The following is a 17288-nucleotide window of genomic DNA, read 5'->3' as shown; positions in this document are numbered from 1 at the left end:
CTGCTGACCTCTGTGGCCCAGGACACATGTGTGACTGACCCTCCTTCTTCCAGAGGTGTCCTCCTCTCTCGGCCCCCTTTCTCCCAGAGCTATTCTCCCGCCCCTGCGGTGGTATCTCCTCGGCTTTTCCTCCCTGAGTGTGGGTGCCGACCAAATCTCCACTCTCGGACTTCCTGTCTTCCCTCCCAAGTCCATGCTGTCCCTGTTAGTTCTCATCCATCGACCCTGACAGAGGAAGCCTTCTAAAATGCATGTCTCACCCTGCTTTCTGTTTAAAATCCTTCAACAGCTCCTCCAAGCTATCGGGATCAAATTCAGTCTCTTTGGCCAGGACGCTGGGTGGCTGGGGGCCGGCCCTGGGTGATTTCCAGGTGTCCTTGCCTCATTGCCCCTCTTCTTCTGTGGGATCACACGGTGTGTGCTTTGCCCAACATACGGTGGCACTTCCTGACTCTGCATATGCCGTTCCTGTGCCCGAGTCACCCCTCTTTTCTTTTCCCATCTCTTTAATGTGTGAATTCAGTCACCTGCCTCATGCAAAACTTCGACATGCTTCTTGTCTCCTAAAAGGTAAAACCTAAAATAGTTTTTGCGGTGTGAGGCTCTCCCAGATCTGAGACCCTTCTTGTTTCCCTACCCATGGCTCCAGTAATGCCCCCACCTTTGACTCCTCTTCCAGATATACCCAATTAGTGTGTATCCCCTAAACTCAGCTTGAATGGACACTCTCCCCCAATCACTGAGTCTGCTCTAGACCCCCAATTTCAGCTCCTGAAAACAAATCACCAGAGCTCTTCCTCCTCTTCCTTGGGGCTGGAACTTTTCTCCCTTGATTGAATGTTTTTTTCTCAAGAAGAATGAAATGAGTACCCAGAAAAGCCCTAGGCAATAATGGTACTAAGCAAGTATTTGTTAAGCAAATATCCATGAATGAGTTAATCTCTTACTATGCCTCCTCCTCATTCCCGGGATGATGCTCACCTCTTGGGGATCATTCACAATGGGGTGCTCCCTCTTTCCAGCGTGACTAGGCAGAGAGGACCCCGTTTTCTGTCTTTCTGTTCTGGAGAGCTACAGATGTGCCCGAAGGACCTTGGATGCTATCGCAGGTGGAAGTAATGATTGGGAGCATGCTGGGGGGTGCGGGGAAGGTCACCTGCCAAGAGGTAGAGGGATCAAGCACACATCCACATTTCCAGGGACTTTGGGGTTAGTGTGGGCTGGGAGATCCATAGGAAAACAAGGGTGAGCCCAGAAGGATAAAGAAGATCTTTAGTTTTCTGTTCAAATATTAAACTATATAACTTAAATTTATCCAAATAAATATGTGGATTAAAGAAATTTCTAAGTATAGCCTTCTCACCCCCAAAGTTATGATCTCCTGATGACAGAATGTCTCATGTATATGAAAATATTCATTTGCATATGACTTCTACATCCTGGTCAACGGAGCAGGGGGTGGGCAGGAAGAATGATTTCCTTACAAGTCACTTCTTCCCAGCCCTCTTCTACATTTTGCTGATCACACCCGAAGCTACTTATTTCTCTTAATCCTTTGTCTTTTCCTAATATTTTCTCCCACCCAGTGCAGAATTACCAGGAAAAAGGTTATTTCCTTGATTTCCCCATTAATCACTTAAATTTGCTCATCCTCAGTTTCTCCTCCTGGGAAATGGGAAGCACAAGAGGGTTGCGAGGATCAAGCAGACAATATCCGCTGAGTGCTTAGCCCAGCAAGAGGGAGAAGTGTGGTACCTGCCAGCTGTGCTCCTGGTCCTTTACATCCCTTTACGAGTGACAGAAGAAAATGCAACAGATAACTTTCTGTTAAGGAAAAGGAACGTGGTAAGTCTTACAGTGAAGTTAACATATAAAGCTGGAGCCAACAACTTCTTGGTCCTCCTTAAAGGAACCAGACTGTCCTTTAGAATTGCTGCAGTTAACTAACCAGTTAATAATCAATCGATCCCTATTGCTCACACTTGAGTGCAAGGCCCTGTTCTAGGTCAGGAGGAGGGTACAGAAAGAGACCATCAAGGAATTCCAGAAGTCACATCTGTTTCTTTTCTATTTATGTAATGTGTATTCTAACTATGTCTCAAAAGGGCAAGGCAGCTTGTGACAAAATGCTCAGGGTAGCAAAAACCAACACAAAACCAAAAAAAAAATCAGACAAAAATATACGGTGGGAAAGAAGGAGAAGAAACTGTACCAGGAACCACAGGTGAGCTGGCCACGGCATGGGAGGACTAAATACGGCATCAGAGCAGAGGCAGAAATAACTCACATGGGGGAAAAGAAACACCGGCATCAGGAGAGAAAGTACTGTTTCCATGACTAAATTCGAGGTGGAGATTAATGCACGGAGACTTATAACATTGAGTAAAATAATAGGAAGTATCTCCAGGGTGGTTTTACAGAACAGGCATCTTGGATTGGCAGCAAGTGCCTGGAGTCAGACAGGCTTGGTCTGCACCCCATCTCTGCTGCCAATGTCTTCCCATCTTTGATGCATTTCTTTCTTTTTTTTTTTTCAGCATTTTTTTAAATTTTTATTTATTTATTTTATTTTTAGGGAGGAAAGAAGGGAGAGAGGGAGAGAGAGAGAGAGTGAGAGAGAGAGAGAGAGAAAGAGAGGAAGGGAGCGAGGGAGAGGGAAAGAGAGAGAGAGAGAGAAACATCAATGTGCGGTTGCTGGGGGTCATGGCCTGCAACCCAGGAATGTACCCTGGCTGGGAATCGAACCTGGGACACTAATGCATTTCTTGATGACTCTGAGTCTTAGCTTCTCATCTGAGAAGTGGTGATAATGACCTCTACCTTTCAGGGTCCCTCAGGATTAAATGAGATGCCCTAAAGTAAGTGGCTGGCCCATGGCAGGTATTTAACAAAGATTTATTTCCTCCCCATCTCCAGGTACATACTGTGGGACTCATCATTACTTCTTGTAAATAGGTATCAACTTTAATAGTCACATAATATTTTTTCATACAAATGTATGAATCATAGGCCATCTAACTGTACAATTATTTGATTGTCTCCCCCACTAGATTATAAAGTCCACAAAGAGAGGGAGGGGTTCTTCCTGCTTTCTTTCTGGCAAAAGTGGTAAGGAGCACATCACACATAGTGTGTGCCCTGTCAAGATTTGTTTAGAAAGGAAAGGCGGCATTCTATTGAGGACTTATTAATAGGGTCCAAATGTGCTGGGTTCTTGTGCTAAGCTTAAAGCATTAGTGTGGCTGCAGAGACCCTTGAGAAAGAATGGCTTTTGCCCCTTGGGGCGATGCCCTCAGGTATCAACATGAGGTGTTCTGAATGCCTCCAGGCCTCTCCAATCAAAGCTGCTTTCCCTCCAGCGCCAGCTTTTAAGTGAAAAGTTTTCAGCAACTCCACAGCTGACTTTATTGCTTTTATGTTCTTTAGATCCACAAGTTTTCAATAGTGTAGTCTACCATTTATCACTGTACATGCACATTCAGCTTCAAAACAGAGAGAGGAGAGTTTATGAGCTTGCCTCGAACATTAATTACCACTTATATAACACAATTTCTGTGGGGAACTATGTTCCCAGTTCTCAATGACTAGCTCATGAACTTTTGAAATCCAAATCCATCTGTATTTCAAAGGTGTCTACAACCCACCAATGAGATACCGCAAAACATTTTACCTTTAATGTAATGTTATTAAGTTAAAAAATATAAAGTAAAATATTTTGTGCCTTCTCTCCCTCCCTCCCTTCCTGTCTTCCTTTATTTCTTCCTTCCTCCCTCCCCTCTTTTTTCTTCCTTCTTTGCCTCACTCTTTCCCCTCCTTTCCCTTCCCTTCCCATGTTTTTCAAACACAGTTTTTTTTTAAAAACATCCCCCATATTCCAAGCTGCATTGGCAAAAGAAGCTTCAAAAAAGTGTTAAGACTATGACTCACTTCACTATAATTCTGTTTATAGGATTTATGGAAAAGTAATGAGATCCAAGAAAATAAAATAAAACTTTAAAAAATCCCACTGACAAGCAAAAAAATCCTTTCTGTAGGAAATAGAGTTATATAAAAGATTTACATTTTGTTTCATATAACTCAGAGGAAACCCATGTCCCCTGTTAACTGCCATCTCTAATTAGTTACAGACAATTTAACTCTATAAATATTTCCAAGGATTAGTACTAATTGACGTATTATGCTTTTAATCTGCTAAGAAATGCTAATATCAATTCGTTTTTCCTAGAATCTTGGGATGCTGCCAGTATTTTCTCCCAGCAGGAAGCAAGGCACAAATGCCACCCTGTAACCAGCCCGTAAGGGTTAAACGAAGCTGGTTATGCACATTTAACAGGTTTGTCTGGGTGCCATACCCTCCGCGCAGCTCAGCCCCAGCCATCAACCAAGGTGACATTCCTCTTGCATTCTTCCATTAACCAATTTCGACTCCACGGAAGCCCAGAGACCAACGAATTCAAGGGTTCTCAAACCAACTTTGGCTATGCCTCAGAACCCTGTGAGGGGGACGTTAAAAAAGTACTCACCGTGCACGGGTCCCCTCCTGGACTGAACCCATTCAGAACCTTGAGCAGGAGACCTGGGCCAAGCAGCGTTGACCCACACGAGCGCAACTTCCATGGCATGGGAGGAGGAAGGCAGTCTGCAGACATCTAGAAGTGGAGTTGTTTTTAAGGGAAAAGAGGGGTTTTCAATGGGGATCAGTGATGGTTAATTTTATGTGTCAGCCTGACTGGGCCATGGGGTGCCAGGTATGTGGATGAACATTTTCCTGGGTGTGTGTAGGAGGGTGTTTCTGGATGAGATTAACATTCAGATCAGCAGGCTGAGTAAAGCAGCTTGTTCTCCCCAATGTGGCTCCACCCAAGCCACTGAAGACCTGAATAGAAGAAAAGCCTGACCGAGGGCGAATGTGCTGCCCCTGTACTCTGCCTTCATTTTTTAACACAGGGACGTCCTTCTCCTCCTGCCTTTGGTCTCAGACATAGACCGGAACCCACTGCATTGCCTCTTCTTGTTCTCAGGCTTTTTGACTTGGACTAAAACTATGTGATCAGCTCTCCTGGGGTTCTAGCTGATTGACCGCATATCTTGGGACTTCTTAGCCTCCGTCATCATGGGAGCTAATTCCTTATTATTTGCTTGTGTGCTATTGATTCGATTTCCCTGGATAACCCTGACTAATACAAGATCATATTTCTCTCAATCGTGTGTTCCAGTATAAATATGTATGAAGGTACAGAGAAGCTGTCTGAGATGCTCTGCAATGAAAGCAAATAGGACAAAGCGCCATCCTGTTACAATAAAGGCTGAGAAAGTCCCTACTTGAGGCTTTGGAAAGAAAGTCCCTATTCAACTGGGGGAAGCTCAGAGGGAATGCAGAATGAACGTTTTCAGAAGAAAATGAAAACGTTCTATTACATTCTATCCCCATATGCATAAATAATCTCACATGATTCCAAAAATTAGGAGGGTGAGGCTGTGGATATAGCTTACGGGGTAAACATATTGTCTGACTAAATTGACTATCCCAAGCTCACCACTTCCTCATTTCTAAACGTCTACTGAAAAGATAACTAAAAAATATGATAAAGAGGAGAAAGGCAGTGCTCAGTGCTGAAGTCAGCAGAAGGTCAAGGACAAACGATTATTGGGTGTCAGATCTCTTTGGCTTGGGCCTTCTCTCTCTGTTCTGTCCCTTGGTTCCTGTGATCTGCGATATCAAGCAGCAGAAGTCACGGTGTACCTGATGGCTGCTGTTCCCTGCTGCGTGTCTTTCTCTTTTTCTCATCCTGGTTTCGGTCTCCATCCCCCCTCCCATCCCTGCTTTGTTTAAGAAGCTGAGAAGTGTTTTAGAAAATACATGAAAAATTAGGCATATTCATATGACGGACTCTAAATTAAGGATGAGGGCTATTTGAGATCAAATAGCATTTAAGAATGAAAAAATAAAGTGTGGTATTCTAATGAAAAAATGAATCACCCTAAATATACATAGATAAAGAAAATAGGGTAAGATAATGGAATTTTTCTGAGATTCCACTGCCAGAACCTTTCAGACAATACCAAAAACAGGCAACTGGGAAAAAAAATTATAAGCAAAAAATTTATCATATGGCATTTAGCATCACCAAGTTTCACTTAATTATGAGTGACTGCATGAAAAAACTGCTTTGCAAATGTGTCATTGGTTTTAACCTATGTTACTGAATAAAATATGAAGAGTTTTGCAATAGCTAGATTCTATAATTTAGATTTTTAGCTTAGTTGCAAGGCTTACTTATGTCACTCCCCAAAATGATGACTCTGGAAGGCTTGAGCTTATAAGGAAAAAATGCCTTCATTTTACTGATTCCAGTATAAACTTACAGAAATATCAAATTACTTATTGAAAAACCCCAGATGAAGGAAGAAGGAATGTTCTGGGAAGTTGCTGTTGACAGTATGCTGCCCTGATCTTATAGATGTCTATTTCCCAGGATTACTTAGTGGGGATTATCAGCATTTAAAAAGTAAGAATGGCCAGAAGTCTTTTATAAGAGTCTTCTCAGAATGCTTTACAGGGGTTGAATGGTCTTTATGTTATTTTTCAACCGTGTCCCACGTGAGAGGATAGACTGGGTGAATTGGGAACCATAAGCACCAAAGACATGACGCCCAGAGGGCCAGAGTCCTTTGGTCTCTCTCTCTCTCTTTTCTTTTTTAAAAAGAAGTACTGAATCTGACTTTGCATGAAAAAGAGTTACCTTAAGAGAACTGAGAATGAATTCAGAGACTACATCTCGCTCCCCAGTGCCCTTCCGACATCCCACTTGGACTGCCCTGTCCTTGGCCTTGCCCTCTGCACGGTTGTGGAAGCAGGGCCACAGGGAGGGGAGCTGAGGGGGCTGTCTCAAAGTCACGCCAATCCAGGAGACTGATCACTGACTACCAAATAAGCTGAAAGCGCAGCTTCATTATCCAGATCCTGAAATGTCAGCCAACCTCACCAGCGTGAGAAGTGCCATCGAAGGGAGACATCATGCACCAACACAAATGCATCATTCACTGTCTGAAAAACCCCGTGGCAACAACTGACGTCAACATCAGCGAGCACTTCTGAACTACAACAAGTTATCATATGGGTGTGCATATGACAAGGCAATGCTCCTCTCCCGGAGCCTGAGTCTGGTGAGGTGGAACCATATCAACTGGACGGTTTACAAGTGCAGAAAGGTACTTCTTCCTATCATCTTCTCGTTACCCACCAACTGCGCCTTTACCCTTTGGACATCTCTTGTTCCTTCAGCAAAAGTTTGAGAAGAAAACACCTCAGAGAAACAACAGCAGAATGCCAATTTCTCCATTACCTAATTTTTCCAACCTGTTACAAAGTGCAACTAATAAAATCAAGAGGGAACATCATTCCTAGTGTATGTTAAATACTCTTGGTAAACCAACGCCAAATTAAGAGCCTGAGCTTTGACAATGCTGCAAATACCCGTCTGTAAGTTGCTTGTGAAATGGCACTTCTTGAAGGCCCATATTTCATTAACTTGGCAACACTCTGTTTCAAGGTCATTTCCAAAGGCTCGTCTTGTGCAGAGCAGCATGCATGGAGCAGCACTAGTGTGGCACCAGGTCAATCCATTAGTCATTGCTGGAGTGAGCTTTCTGTGGAGAGACAGGCTGCTTCAAAGTCAGATGGGCTTTTGAGAAGCATGCCAAGAAAACTTTAAGATTTGAAATGTTACAGCAGAGTAGGTCGCTGTATCTTTTAATTGTCTACTGTCCACACAGAAGATTGCTTTTCATATTTTTATGCAAATAGGATACATCTGCCCCGTGTGAAAACCAGCTTAAAAAATGTGGTGAGTTTGTGCATATGTCTTCAATTGAGTATAGTGCTGAGTGCCAAACTTCAACCAAGCTGATCAGACTGTAGGTCTCTGTGTAAAAGCCTAAAGTGGTGGAATCTAGTTGCTATAGCTGCAAATTAAACAAATAAATGAGACACCATGGAATGCAGCAAAATATCTGTGGTCTGATTAGTTCATATTTGCCATATGTGTGAATATTAGCAGTCAAATTCTGAATTTAAGCAATGTTCTTTTGAATAGGTGCAACTGAGGGGAAATGCTTGAAAATAAGATTTGAATTCTATGCCCAAGGGTAACTATCTTACATTTTATATAAGCTTTCAGGGAATTTCATTAAGTTTTTACTTTAGAAGTACATGTGAATTCAGGGTGGCTAAAAATATAAGGTCTCCACTGGGGCATTTTTCCTTGAAGCTTTAGGCAATTTGACACTAACTTGTTACTTGTTACTTGATAATAAATGAAAAGCACTAGCTATAGTGAAACTTTCATCTCATCTTATATGATCTTGCCCTATTCTATCCTATTTTAGAGGACTTATATGACTTACATGTATAAGGCTTACTATGAGGCAGGCAGTGTGCTATGTATTTCCACGGCCAACCTGATGAATTCCCACAACGAACTCTTAAGTTCCCACTAGTGGAACTGTTTTCACAGAATAATAAAACCAGAGAGAACTAGAGAGATCATTTGACTCAGTCCCTCTTTCTAGGTGACTCTTGCATCTGCAACTGGTAGCAACACAGCATCAGAAACACACTGGCTCTTTCGGGTTCATCGGATGTGATAAAAAAGAATGGAGCAAAAAAGACATTCTGTTGTGTGTGGCGATGGCAGTGGGGTTGGTGTGGGAAGGAAAGCTCACTAACATGGGTCGTGCTATCCTGACACATAGAGATAGTGGCAATGTGAGCGGCTGCACGTGGGCGTATAGGATTGTAAGATATATTTCCAGCTCACAGCAAGTAATGCATTCGACAGGGAGAAAAGGGGCTATATTAACGGGAAACATTCCCACCAATTGGCTAGTCCTTATTCTTCCAATAAACACATAAATAATTAGTAACCAAACAATGGGATAAGGGAACTCACAGGTGCGTGAACGAGGTGTTCCGAGTGCAGCGAGAAGGCCCCCAGATGCCCAGGAGCCGGCAGAGTGCTTCAGTCACCGGTGCTGTCCGAGGGAGGAATGCACTGGTCGAAAAGTCTGCTTAATTTTTCCCATAAAATAAAAGACACACCTCTCCTTTTCACCAATAACTGTAGGGATTTGAATATTTTGAGCATGTTGGCTATCTTCCGTGTGGTATGACATTGATTGTTCTCAATTAATGTCTCCATTGGATTCCTATCAACTTCAGCTGGTCTGCCCAACCATGGAGCATCACCTAGTGAGAAGTCTCTAGCACGAAACTTTGTAAACCGCTTTCGATACGTTTGGTCAGTCACAGCACCTTCTCCATACACTGCACAATTTTTTTTTGTAATTCAGTTGCGGTCTTACCTTTCTTGAAACAATAAAGCATAATATGCTGAAAATGATGCCTATGTTCTTCCATCTTGAATATTAAAATGCCTACACAAAAATTCACCAATTTTGATACATTTTTAAAAATGCACATTGATATGACAGCTGTCACAATTCAATCTAACAAAATTGTTTCAGATGAAGTTCAAGACAACTAAGCGCTACTAGAGCCATCTTATAGGAAAAGAACAAATGAACTTTTTGGCCAACCCAACAGCAGGGAGCCAATTAGAACCTCATCTTTTCTAGAAAGGTAACTGAGGCAGCAAGGCGGAGAAGAATGTGGTAAGGAGACTGGGGAGGCAAAGAGATGAGAAATGAGCCTGCTGCCTCAGCTCAGTGGAGAGATGATAACACCTTGAACCAAAGCAGGGAGGGTGGTGATGAGGAGGCTGGGGCAGACTTCGCAGCTACTTGGGAGGCACATCTGATAGGACTTGTTAACTCTGGGGGATGCAGTAGAAAGAGGAGCTCTGAGATGCATCCTGCCGTTGTTAAGATGGCAACATGAGGGGAGTAACAAGATTTAGAGGAGGGGTTAATGTAAGGAGTTTTTTTCAATATGTTCATCTCAAGGTCGTTGTGTCAAATGCAGAGGGTGAAGCTCCTTGGGATGGTGGACCAGGAAGTAGACTTGGGAATGACCCATATATGGCAGAGACCACAGTTGTGGGGGAGAGTGAGATCCTTTTGGAAGAGAACATGAGGAGAGCAAAGAGGACTGGCATTTGAGTCCTGTAGAAGAGACGAAGGGATGGGCACTGACATGTCAACAGAAGATGCAGCTCCTTACAAGAGCCTTTTGTACAGCCGCAGCCCCATCCTGGAGATGCTCAAGCAGGGCCTGAAAGGGTGTTGTTCAGGTGGTACAAGTATCCCATGGTATGCGGGCAAGGTGGTCTCTAGAATCACTTTCTAAGTTTAAGATTCTGGGATTCTGTGCTTCCATGATAGAAAATGCAGCTTTTTTCCACTTCGCTGTCCTTGGCAGTTATCACAGATGCTTGCTGAGGTTGAAGCTCCAATTAAAAGGGAACTGGAAAGGATAAAGGGATGGACTCCTGCCAAGGAGCCGGGTCTGTGACTAATGAATGATCTGTCTGTGGTAGTGAAGAAGGAAGCCAGTTCCTAAGACAATACCTTCCTCCTGGCCCCACCCCCTCGCCGGACTCTGAAGAGCTAATGGCAAATGAATGAGAAACATATGAATTAAGTTTACTTTGAAATATCTATGGATTTAAGGATTAGGGGTAAAAAAACTTGAGTAAACCACACTTCGGGTTTTGCTGACCCCAAAACATCTGAATATAACTTACAGACCTTTTGATGAACTCATACTACTGCTGGGCTTGCTCCTCTATTAAATGTAGCAAGAAAAAGGGCAGAGTACAAGCCAAATATTATTAGCCTCGAATTCTACCCTTGCATGAAAAATTAGTCCTAGAGAGGGATTTGTGAGGGCAGGAAATTGCTTTAAAGAGCCACTGTCTATTACCCTAGAGAAGGAATAAATAATACCCAGATAAAACAATCAATATATGGAAGCTTTTCAATAAATTCGATCCAGGCTGTTATATACCTCGCCTGTAGCTCTTACGTGTTCCAGGTACCCACAGTGTGTTCTTTAGAATTCAGTCCAGGCCTTCTCAGGCAGCAGCAGTAATATGACACGTAAAAAACAGTGAGATCCTCTGAGATGGGGGGCGGTGGGTAGCAGGCCTGTATGCAGAATTTTTCCATACTGAAGTTTAGATTGAAGAGTGAAGTAACATACAAGTTAGGAAAGAAGTGAATGGTTTGGGGCTGCATTTTCCATCAACTATTATGAAGAGGAAAAGATAAAGAGTGGGGGGAAAAAACAAGAGGACACAGGGACCTGGAATATTGCAACAAACATTCATCGACTGCCCGTTAAGCAGAGGTACTGTTCTAGGTGCTTGGGATAACTCAATAAATAAAACAAAGACCTCTGTTCTCATGGAGATTATATGCTAGCAGAGGGAGATGAACAAGGAGGCACACATACAACATGTAAGTAAAACCATGTAACGTGTCCAAATTGGCGAGTGCCACGAGGGAGATAAACAGCACAGCGAGGAACTCTGGGAGGCACGGGGGCGGTTGCGGCGCCTAGTGGGCTGCTCAGAGGAAGCCTTACTGCGAAGGTGAGACTGAGCAAAGACTTGAAGGAGGTGAAGGCGTGAGCCAAAGAGGTTTCTGGGGAATAGTACTCCAAGACAAGGAGGGTGCTTGATGCATTTAAGGGACACCTAAGGAGGCCAGCTCAATCTGCTAACATCTATTGAGTCATAAGATAGTTCCTGAGTACTGATAATATGCCAAGCAGGGCAGAGAAAAAAATTAACCCCCAAATCTCAAAGAGCTATGGAGGAGGTTGGTATAAAAAAAAAACTGTATGACTTAGCCACTGTGCCTTGTTTATTCTAGGACATTGTAAACTCTCCCTCCCCGCCCCCCATCATCTTCTTCCCATCTCCTTATTCAATCTCTCCCTCCTTTCTACAGCTGCCTCTCTTCTTGCCCACAACTCTACCCCATTTCCTTTCCTCTTCTCCCCTCTTTTCCCCTCCTCCATCCCAGCCTCTCTCAGGTCCTATTTCTCTCTCCAGTTCTCTCCATCCCTCTTGCTTCTTTCAGGAGTTTTTTTCTTTATCTCCGATTTCCCGTATTTAAAAAAACAATATGCCTAGGTGTAGATTTTTTGGTATTTACCTGAGTTGGTGTCTCCTGAGCTTACTGGGTCTGATTTGATGTCTGACAATTTGGGGGATAGTCTCAGTCTTATTTCTTCGGTGCCTTTCCCTTCGTTCTCCTGGTCATCTCATCATGCATGTGTTACGCCTTTGCATTTGTCCCACAGTGCTTGGGTGTTCTGTTCTTCTTTCTTTCAGTTTTTGGTCTCTTTACTTTTCAGTTTTCCGAGGACTCTGCTGATATATCCTCTGGCTCAGCGACTTAGGCTGTGGTTTGCTTCCTCCGAGGGCAGACCTTGCTAAGGACGGGATGCTCCAGTGTATTTATAAATGGTTGATTTTCCCCTCCCGATGCTAGAAACAGGGGGGGATTTTTTTTTCAGATATTCACTGTGGGGTTTCTGGGGGTAGGTCTCACAGCATTGTGAGGACCCCTAAGACTAGGTTCCCCTAGAGTTCTTCACTCTCACATGTGTCCACTCTGAGCCTCCAGCAACCCGTAAATGCCAGTTCAGGTTTCCCTCTCCTGGTACTGGTTCCCACAGTAGTTTCTGCTCATGAATCTCTGCCCCAGTGAGTTGTTATTCTTTATATGCGTATCTGCCTCTCCAATCTTGGGGGCGGCAGTTTCCCCTGTGTCTTCCTGTCTTTTAAGGATGCAAAAGGAGCTGTTGATTTTTCAGTCTGTTCGGCTTTTAATTTGCTAGGATGGAGATTCGACTTCTAAGATTCCTACGTGAGAACCTGGAAAACCCTTTTGGTTTCTCTACCTCAAAAAATTCTTCTCAGGTTTCTCAAACATCAGTTTCAAAAGTACATTTTCTCCAATTGATAATATTTCTAGTTGAAATAAATAATAAAATTGGCAACGGCTGAAATGAACTAACCTTAAAGCTGATTACTGACTTAAATAGAAGAATCAAATCCTCGTGTCAACAGTTAGATCAGCAAAATCTGACAGAAGAAGTGGAGTCGGTGGAACTAATGATTGCAAATAAAAACGCACGCTGGGAGAAGCTGTGGTCAGTAAAACTGAATATGAAAAAAAGCTCACCCCCCAGAACAGCACGCAGCGTGGCTCCAAGTGTCTGCCTCACTGTGGACACAACCCTCCCTGTTCCTGGGTCTTTGGGGTCTTATTTGTGTTTTCTTTGGGAGGTCCACTGGGAGTCTTAGAAAGAGGTTCCCAAGAAATTTCTGACCTCTGTTCCTGTCTGAACTTTTATTTTTAATAATTTCCAGGTATCTTCTAGCTGCTTTAGAATATATTGGGAAAACTGAGAAAGGTCAGTATTTTTTTTTTCATAGGGAATGTTTACAATGGTCTTCTTTCAACTAACAGCTTATTTTATAAAATATCCACTCTCAGGGTGGCACAGGATCCCTGGGTACTGGAATGCATGATCTGTGAATCCCAGAACTGGCAATTCACCAAAAGAAAAATATCAAATCTGAGTTCCTGCAAAACCAATGATCATACAAGCAGTATTTAATGCCTTTTCTTCTGGGAAAGACAGATGTACAAAAACTTTAGTAATTACCAAATGTCAAAATAACACTGAACAGAATAAATAGTACCCTAGATTAAGGTTCTCCTGAGGATCAGTTACATATAACAAGAACAACTGACAAATCAAGCATGAAGAGAGGTGGGATTTATTTTTCTTCTCTCCTTATAAATTACACAAGGAGTGAAAAACTCCTGCTGTGATTATAAGAATATTTAGGTCATGTCTGATTAAAGATCTGTGGTAATAATAATAATATAATAAAGTTCCACAGTGCTGGGCCTTTTCAAAGCACTTCATAAACATTAATTAGGTCTTCAGTAAGCAGAAACACTGTCTCGCTGTTGTTGGGTTTTTTCCTGTTATAGCATCAGTGAGAGTCTGCAATCATACTGGAGTTTAAATATTTATTGATTCACCTATCGGAGTAAATGTATATTTACTCCATTGGCAATGATTTAAAACTATAATTGGCAGAAGAGAAAGGTTCAGGCTTCTATTTTCGAAGCCAGAACAACAATGGGGCTTCTCCTTGTCAGAGTGAACCTAGCCTGTTGGGAACTACTCTGCTGGCTTGTGGAATTGTTTTCCTACTTACCACTTCAAACATGCCATTTCCATCCTCTAAAATTGCAAGTGTTTTTCTTCTCCTATAGCCACCCAGTGCCTAGCAGGGTGCTTTGCATATCACAGGTATTCTATACATGTTTGCTGGATTGGATTAAATCAAAGCACAGCACCACCCCCCATGTTGCAGCCATGCACAGTCCTCACACGACTGTTCATGACCTTTCTCATTACATTTTAGAAAATGATCCACTGGCTGATATCACCTGTTTTTCTTCTGTCTCATCATCCATGGACTGAGGATAGAAAGGTGGTAGAAGGATATAAACGTAAACCTGAAATTCTTCCAAGTTTCAAAAGCAAATGCACAAACATCTTTTTTATTATTGACAGTGAATGCCTTGTACTCATTATGTGCTTTTTGAATTGCTGGGAATATAAAAATAAATCGGGCTTTAAGGATACATGGTTTTTATTTTGGATACTGAACTGATTCTATTTGCTGTTTTATATATTTATATTTTAATTGCAATCAGTTAAAATTCTTTTTTTTTTTTGGTGCTATTTTCATGGAGCCTGGAGATAACTTAGTGGCTACACACCAAGGGTGTATTACTGTTCTAACTCATCTATTTACCCCTTTCCTCTTCTCTTCCACAAGTAAATTCTAGGATTACTTGCTGAGAAAAAGAGGTAGAGAGTGGAAAGGAGGTGATAGAATACATGCCTTTCATTGTAATCAGGTCTAACTTCTGGCAACCTTAGTGTGTATCAAAATGAAAACCCTGTGAATTTCAGAGTCTGTGAGTTTTCCTTTATGCTTGTTTTCTGACTAATTTTGTGCTGGGAAGTTTAAATGCTGTAAATCCAAGACTGAAGTAATAATGTCTTTTGAAATGGTGTCATGTTAGACTTATAAACTGCATCTGAGTTCTGTGGTTCAGGGCTCCGGGTCCCTAGAAATTATGTTGAGACTCTAATAAGTACAGGATACATTCTCTCCAGGAATTCACGTAGTTATAAAAATTTAAACATGCAACAGCAAATAGGACTAGTGAGCCATAGACCATTTGCGAAAATATTCAGAAGTTGCAAATTAAGTAAAACATTAAAAAAATGTTCTATCATGCTACCTTGTTAGATATATTTTCATAAAACAACAGAAAAATGTGATTAGATGAGTAGTAAAATAAAGACAAATTGACATAAATTACAAATACGAATATAAAATATTTAATATAACTATTTCAAAATTTTATTTTATTTTCTTGCATTCATATCAATAAATTCATGAAATTTGTTGTTATAAAGGAAATTTTTATAAATTTTGAATTCTACTAATAGTATTACCGTAAGCTAAATCGAACGTCAACTTAACATAAAATGTAATTATAATTAAGGTGTAAACATTTTCAATGTTTTCACTAAAATATGAATTAAAATTAATGTAAAAATTTTATAATGGAATTGTTTTTCTACTTTTAAAATTAAATATTCAAAATTGTCTACTAAAATTAAAAGCAAACACAAATTATAGTTAATTATTATTAAACTTTCAAATAAAATTTAAACAAAGCTGAAAACACTCATTTAATTTTTTGATATTTCAGAAATATTATTGCACACTTTATAAAAATGTAATTATTCATGATTCCAGCATTTAATGTTCATATTTCAATTGCCAATCTCAAATAACCAGCATTAAACTTTAGGCATGTTGTACTTAAAATTTCATACATACAAACTTAGGGTAGTGTAAATTATTTAATATTGCAAAATATTCCTCAGCCACCACAAGCAACTTCTTTGTCCGTAACTCTTGGAAACATGAATGGAAATACGAAGACAAGCAAAGAAATGGTCATTTGTCTGAACTGAGACAAAATTCATTGTGAAAGCACCTACTGAGCTCGTATTATCTGAGAAAATTGGATATGTTAATAAATTTATCTTTTTCTTCCCTAAACATTTATGTCACTGAAATCCTCCTTGCATTTCTATTTGCCTCTAAGAGTGAGAATTTTAATCCATCCAACTGAATCCAGGGAAAACGACGAGACTCATGTTGAAGTTCTAATGGCTGTGTACATGCTCAATAAACCATCTGTTGGAAATGTTACACAGTGCCAGGATCTGCTACGGTTGTAATTCAGGCTCTGGCCAGAAGGTAATATTGTGCAGTGAGGGTTCCAAATAGTCACACACTGTACTGCTATAGCACCTGATGCACCAATTGTCCTCAGCTAAGGCCCTTCTGGTATCAGAAACTTTCAGAGCTTACGTTTCTTCATCTGTAAAAGGGATAACACTTGCTCATTCATAATACCTATGTGAAAATGAAATGATATAGCCACTGTAGAATGCTTGGCACACAGTAGGTCCTTAAAAACAGTGGCTATTAGTACTGTCCGGCAAGGTGTTATGGAAATTGGCACTATTGAATTCATTCACCAATCTAATAAATATGCACTGATCCTATGATAAGCCAGGCAGCTGGGCAGAGTGCTTGGAATTTGCAGGCTGCTGTTTTGCACTGGGAGTGTAACATTTTTGTGGGGGACACAGATGTGGATATAGAGATGTGAAAGTGCTGTGCATGCACAAATGACAGAAGCACTAACTTGACGGGAGAGTGAGAAAAGGCTGCCTAGTGATGTTATTGTCTAAACTAGCAGGATAAACAGGGGTTTCCCAGCAAAGAATGGGAAGGTCACGTGGGGCAGAAAGACAGCGAAAGACATGGAGTCATGAAAGGGCTTTCACATTCAAGACACTATTTCTAGTTCTGTGCTCCCCTATAATTTCTGTGATGGGCTGCCCTTTTCACCAGGAGCACCCAGTGACAGTCTAAAAGTTGCTGTCACCAAAAAAATGCAGGCTTCTTACTTAGTACCCAAACTGTGCTCAGTCTCAGAAGCAGAAAGGGAAGATGACACCCAATTTTCTCTGCAGAAAACATCTCTTCAGACAGTGTAAAGTGATGTGCAAACCATCCGCAGTATTTGATTTGAAACGTGAGGACTAAAGCATCAGAAAGAATTGGACTCAGAAGAAGGAAGAGACCTAGCAGCCACAGGCAAAGGCCCTTGGATGGCAGACCCTGGCAAGGCAG

At 41.5% G+C, this 17288-nt stretch overlaps 1 protein-coding gene and 1 non-coding gene across 10 annotated transcripts in view; both read right to left on the bottom strand.

Annotated features, from left to right (window-relative positions):
* AIG1 (androgen induced 1) overlaps nucleotides 1–17288 on the bottom strand; it is a 212130-nt gene that overhangs the window by 121403 nt on the left and 73439 nt on the right. The window contains exon 4 of one of the 9 annotated variants that reach the window (XM_036024804.1): nucleotides 143–421. The exons of the other annotated variants lie outside the window; for them this stretch is intronic. Coding sequence (XP_035880697.1) covers nucleotides 383–421 — 39 coding nt within the window. The 3' untranslated portion in view covers nucleotides 143–382. Of the gene's footprint in view, nucleotides 1–142; nucleotides 422–17288 lie in introns of those variants that run through there. 9 annotated transcript variants of the gene reach the window in all.
* On the bottom strand, nucleotides 6591–6740 carry LOC114495830. The gene has a single exon (XR_003684495.1). It is a non-coding gene; the product is annotated as a small nucleolar RNA SNORA57 (small nucleolar RNA).

The sequence above is a fragment of the Phyllostomus discolor genome, chromosome 4 (genome assembly GCF_004126475.2).
Source record: "Phyllostomus discolor isolate MPI-MPIP mPhyDis1 chromosome 4, mPhyDis1.pri.v3, whole genome shotgun sequence".
Classification (NCBI taxonomy): domain Eukaryota; kingdom Metazoa; phylum Chordata; class Mammalia; order Chiroptera; family Phyllostomidae; genus Phyllostomus; species Phyllostomus discolor.
The sequence above is the reverse complement of the archived record's forward strand: the minus strand, read 5'-3'. Positions and strand labels throughout refer to the sequence as shown.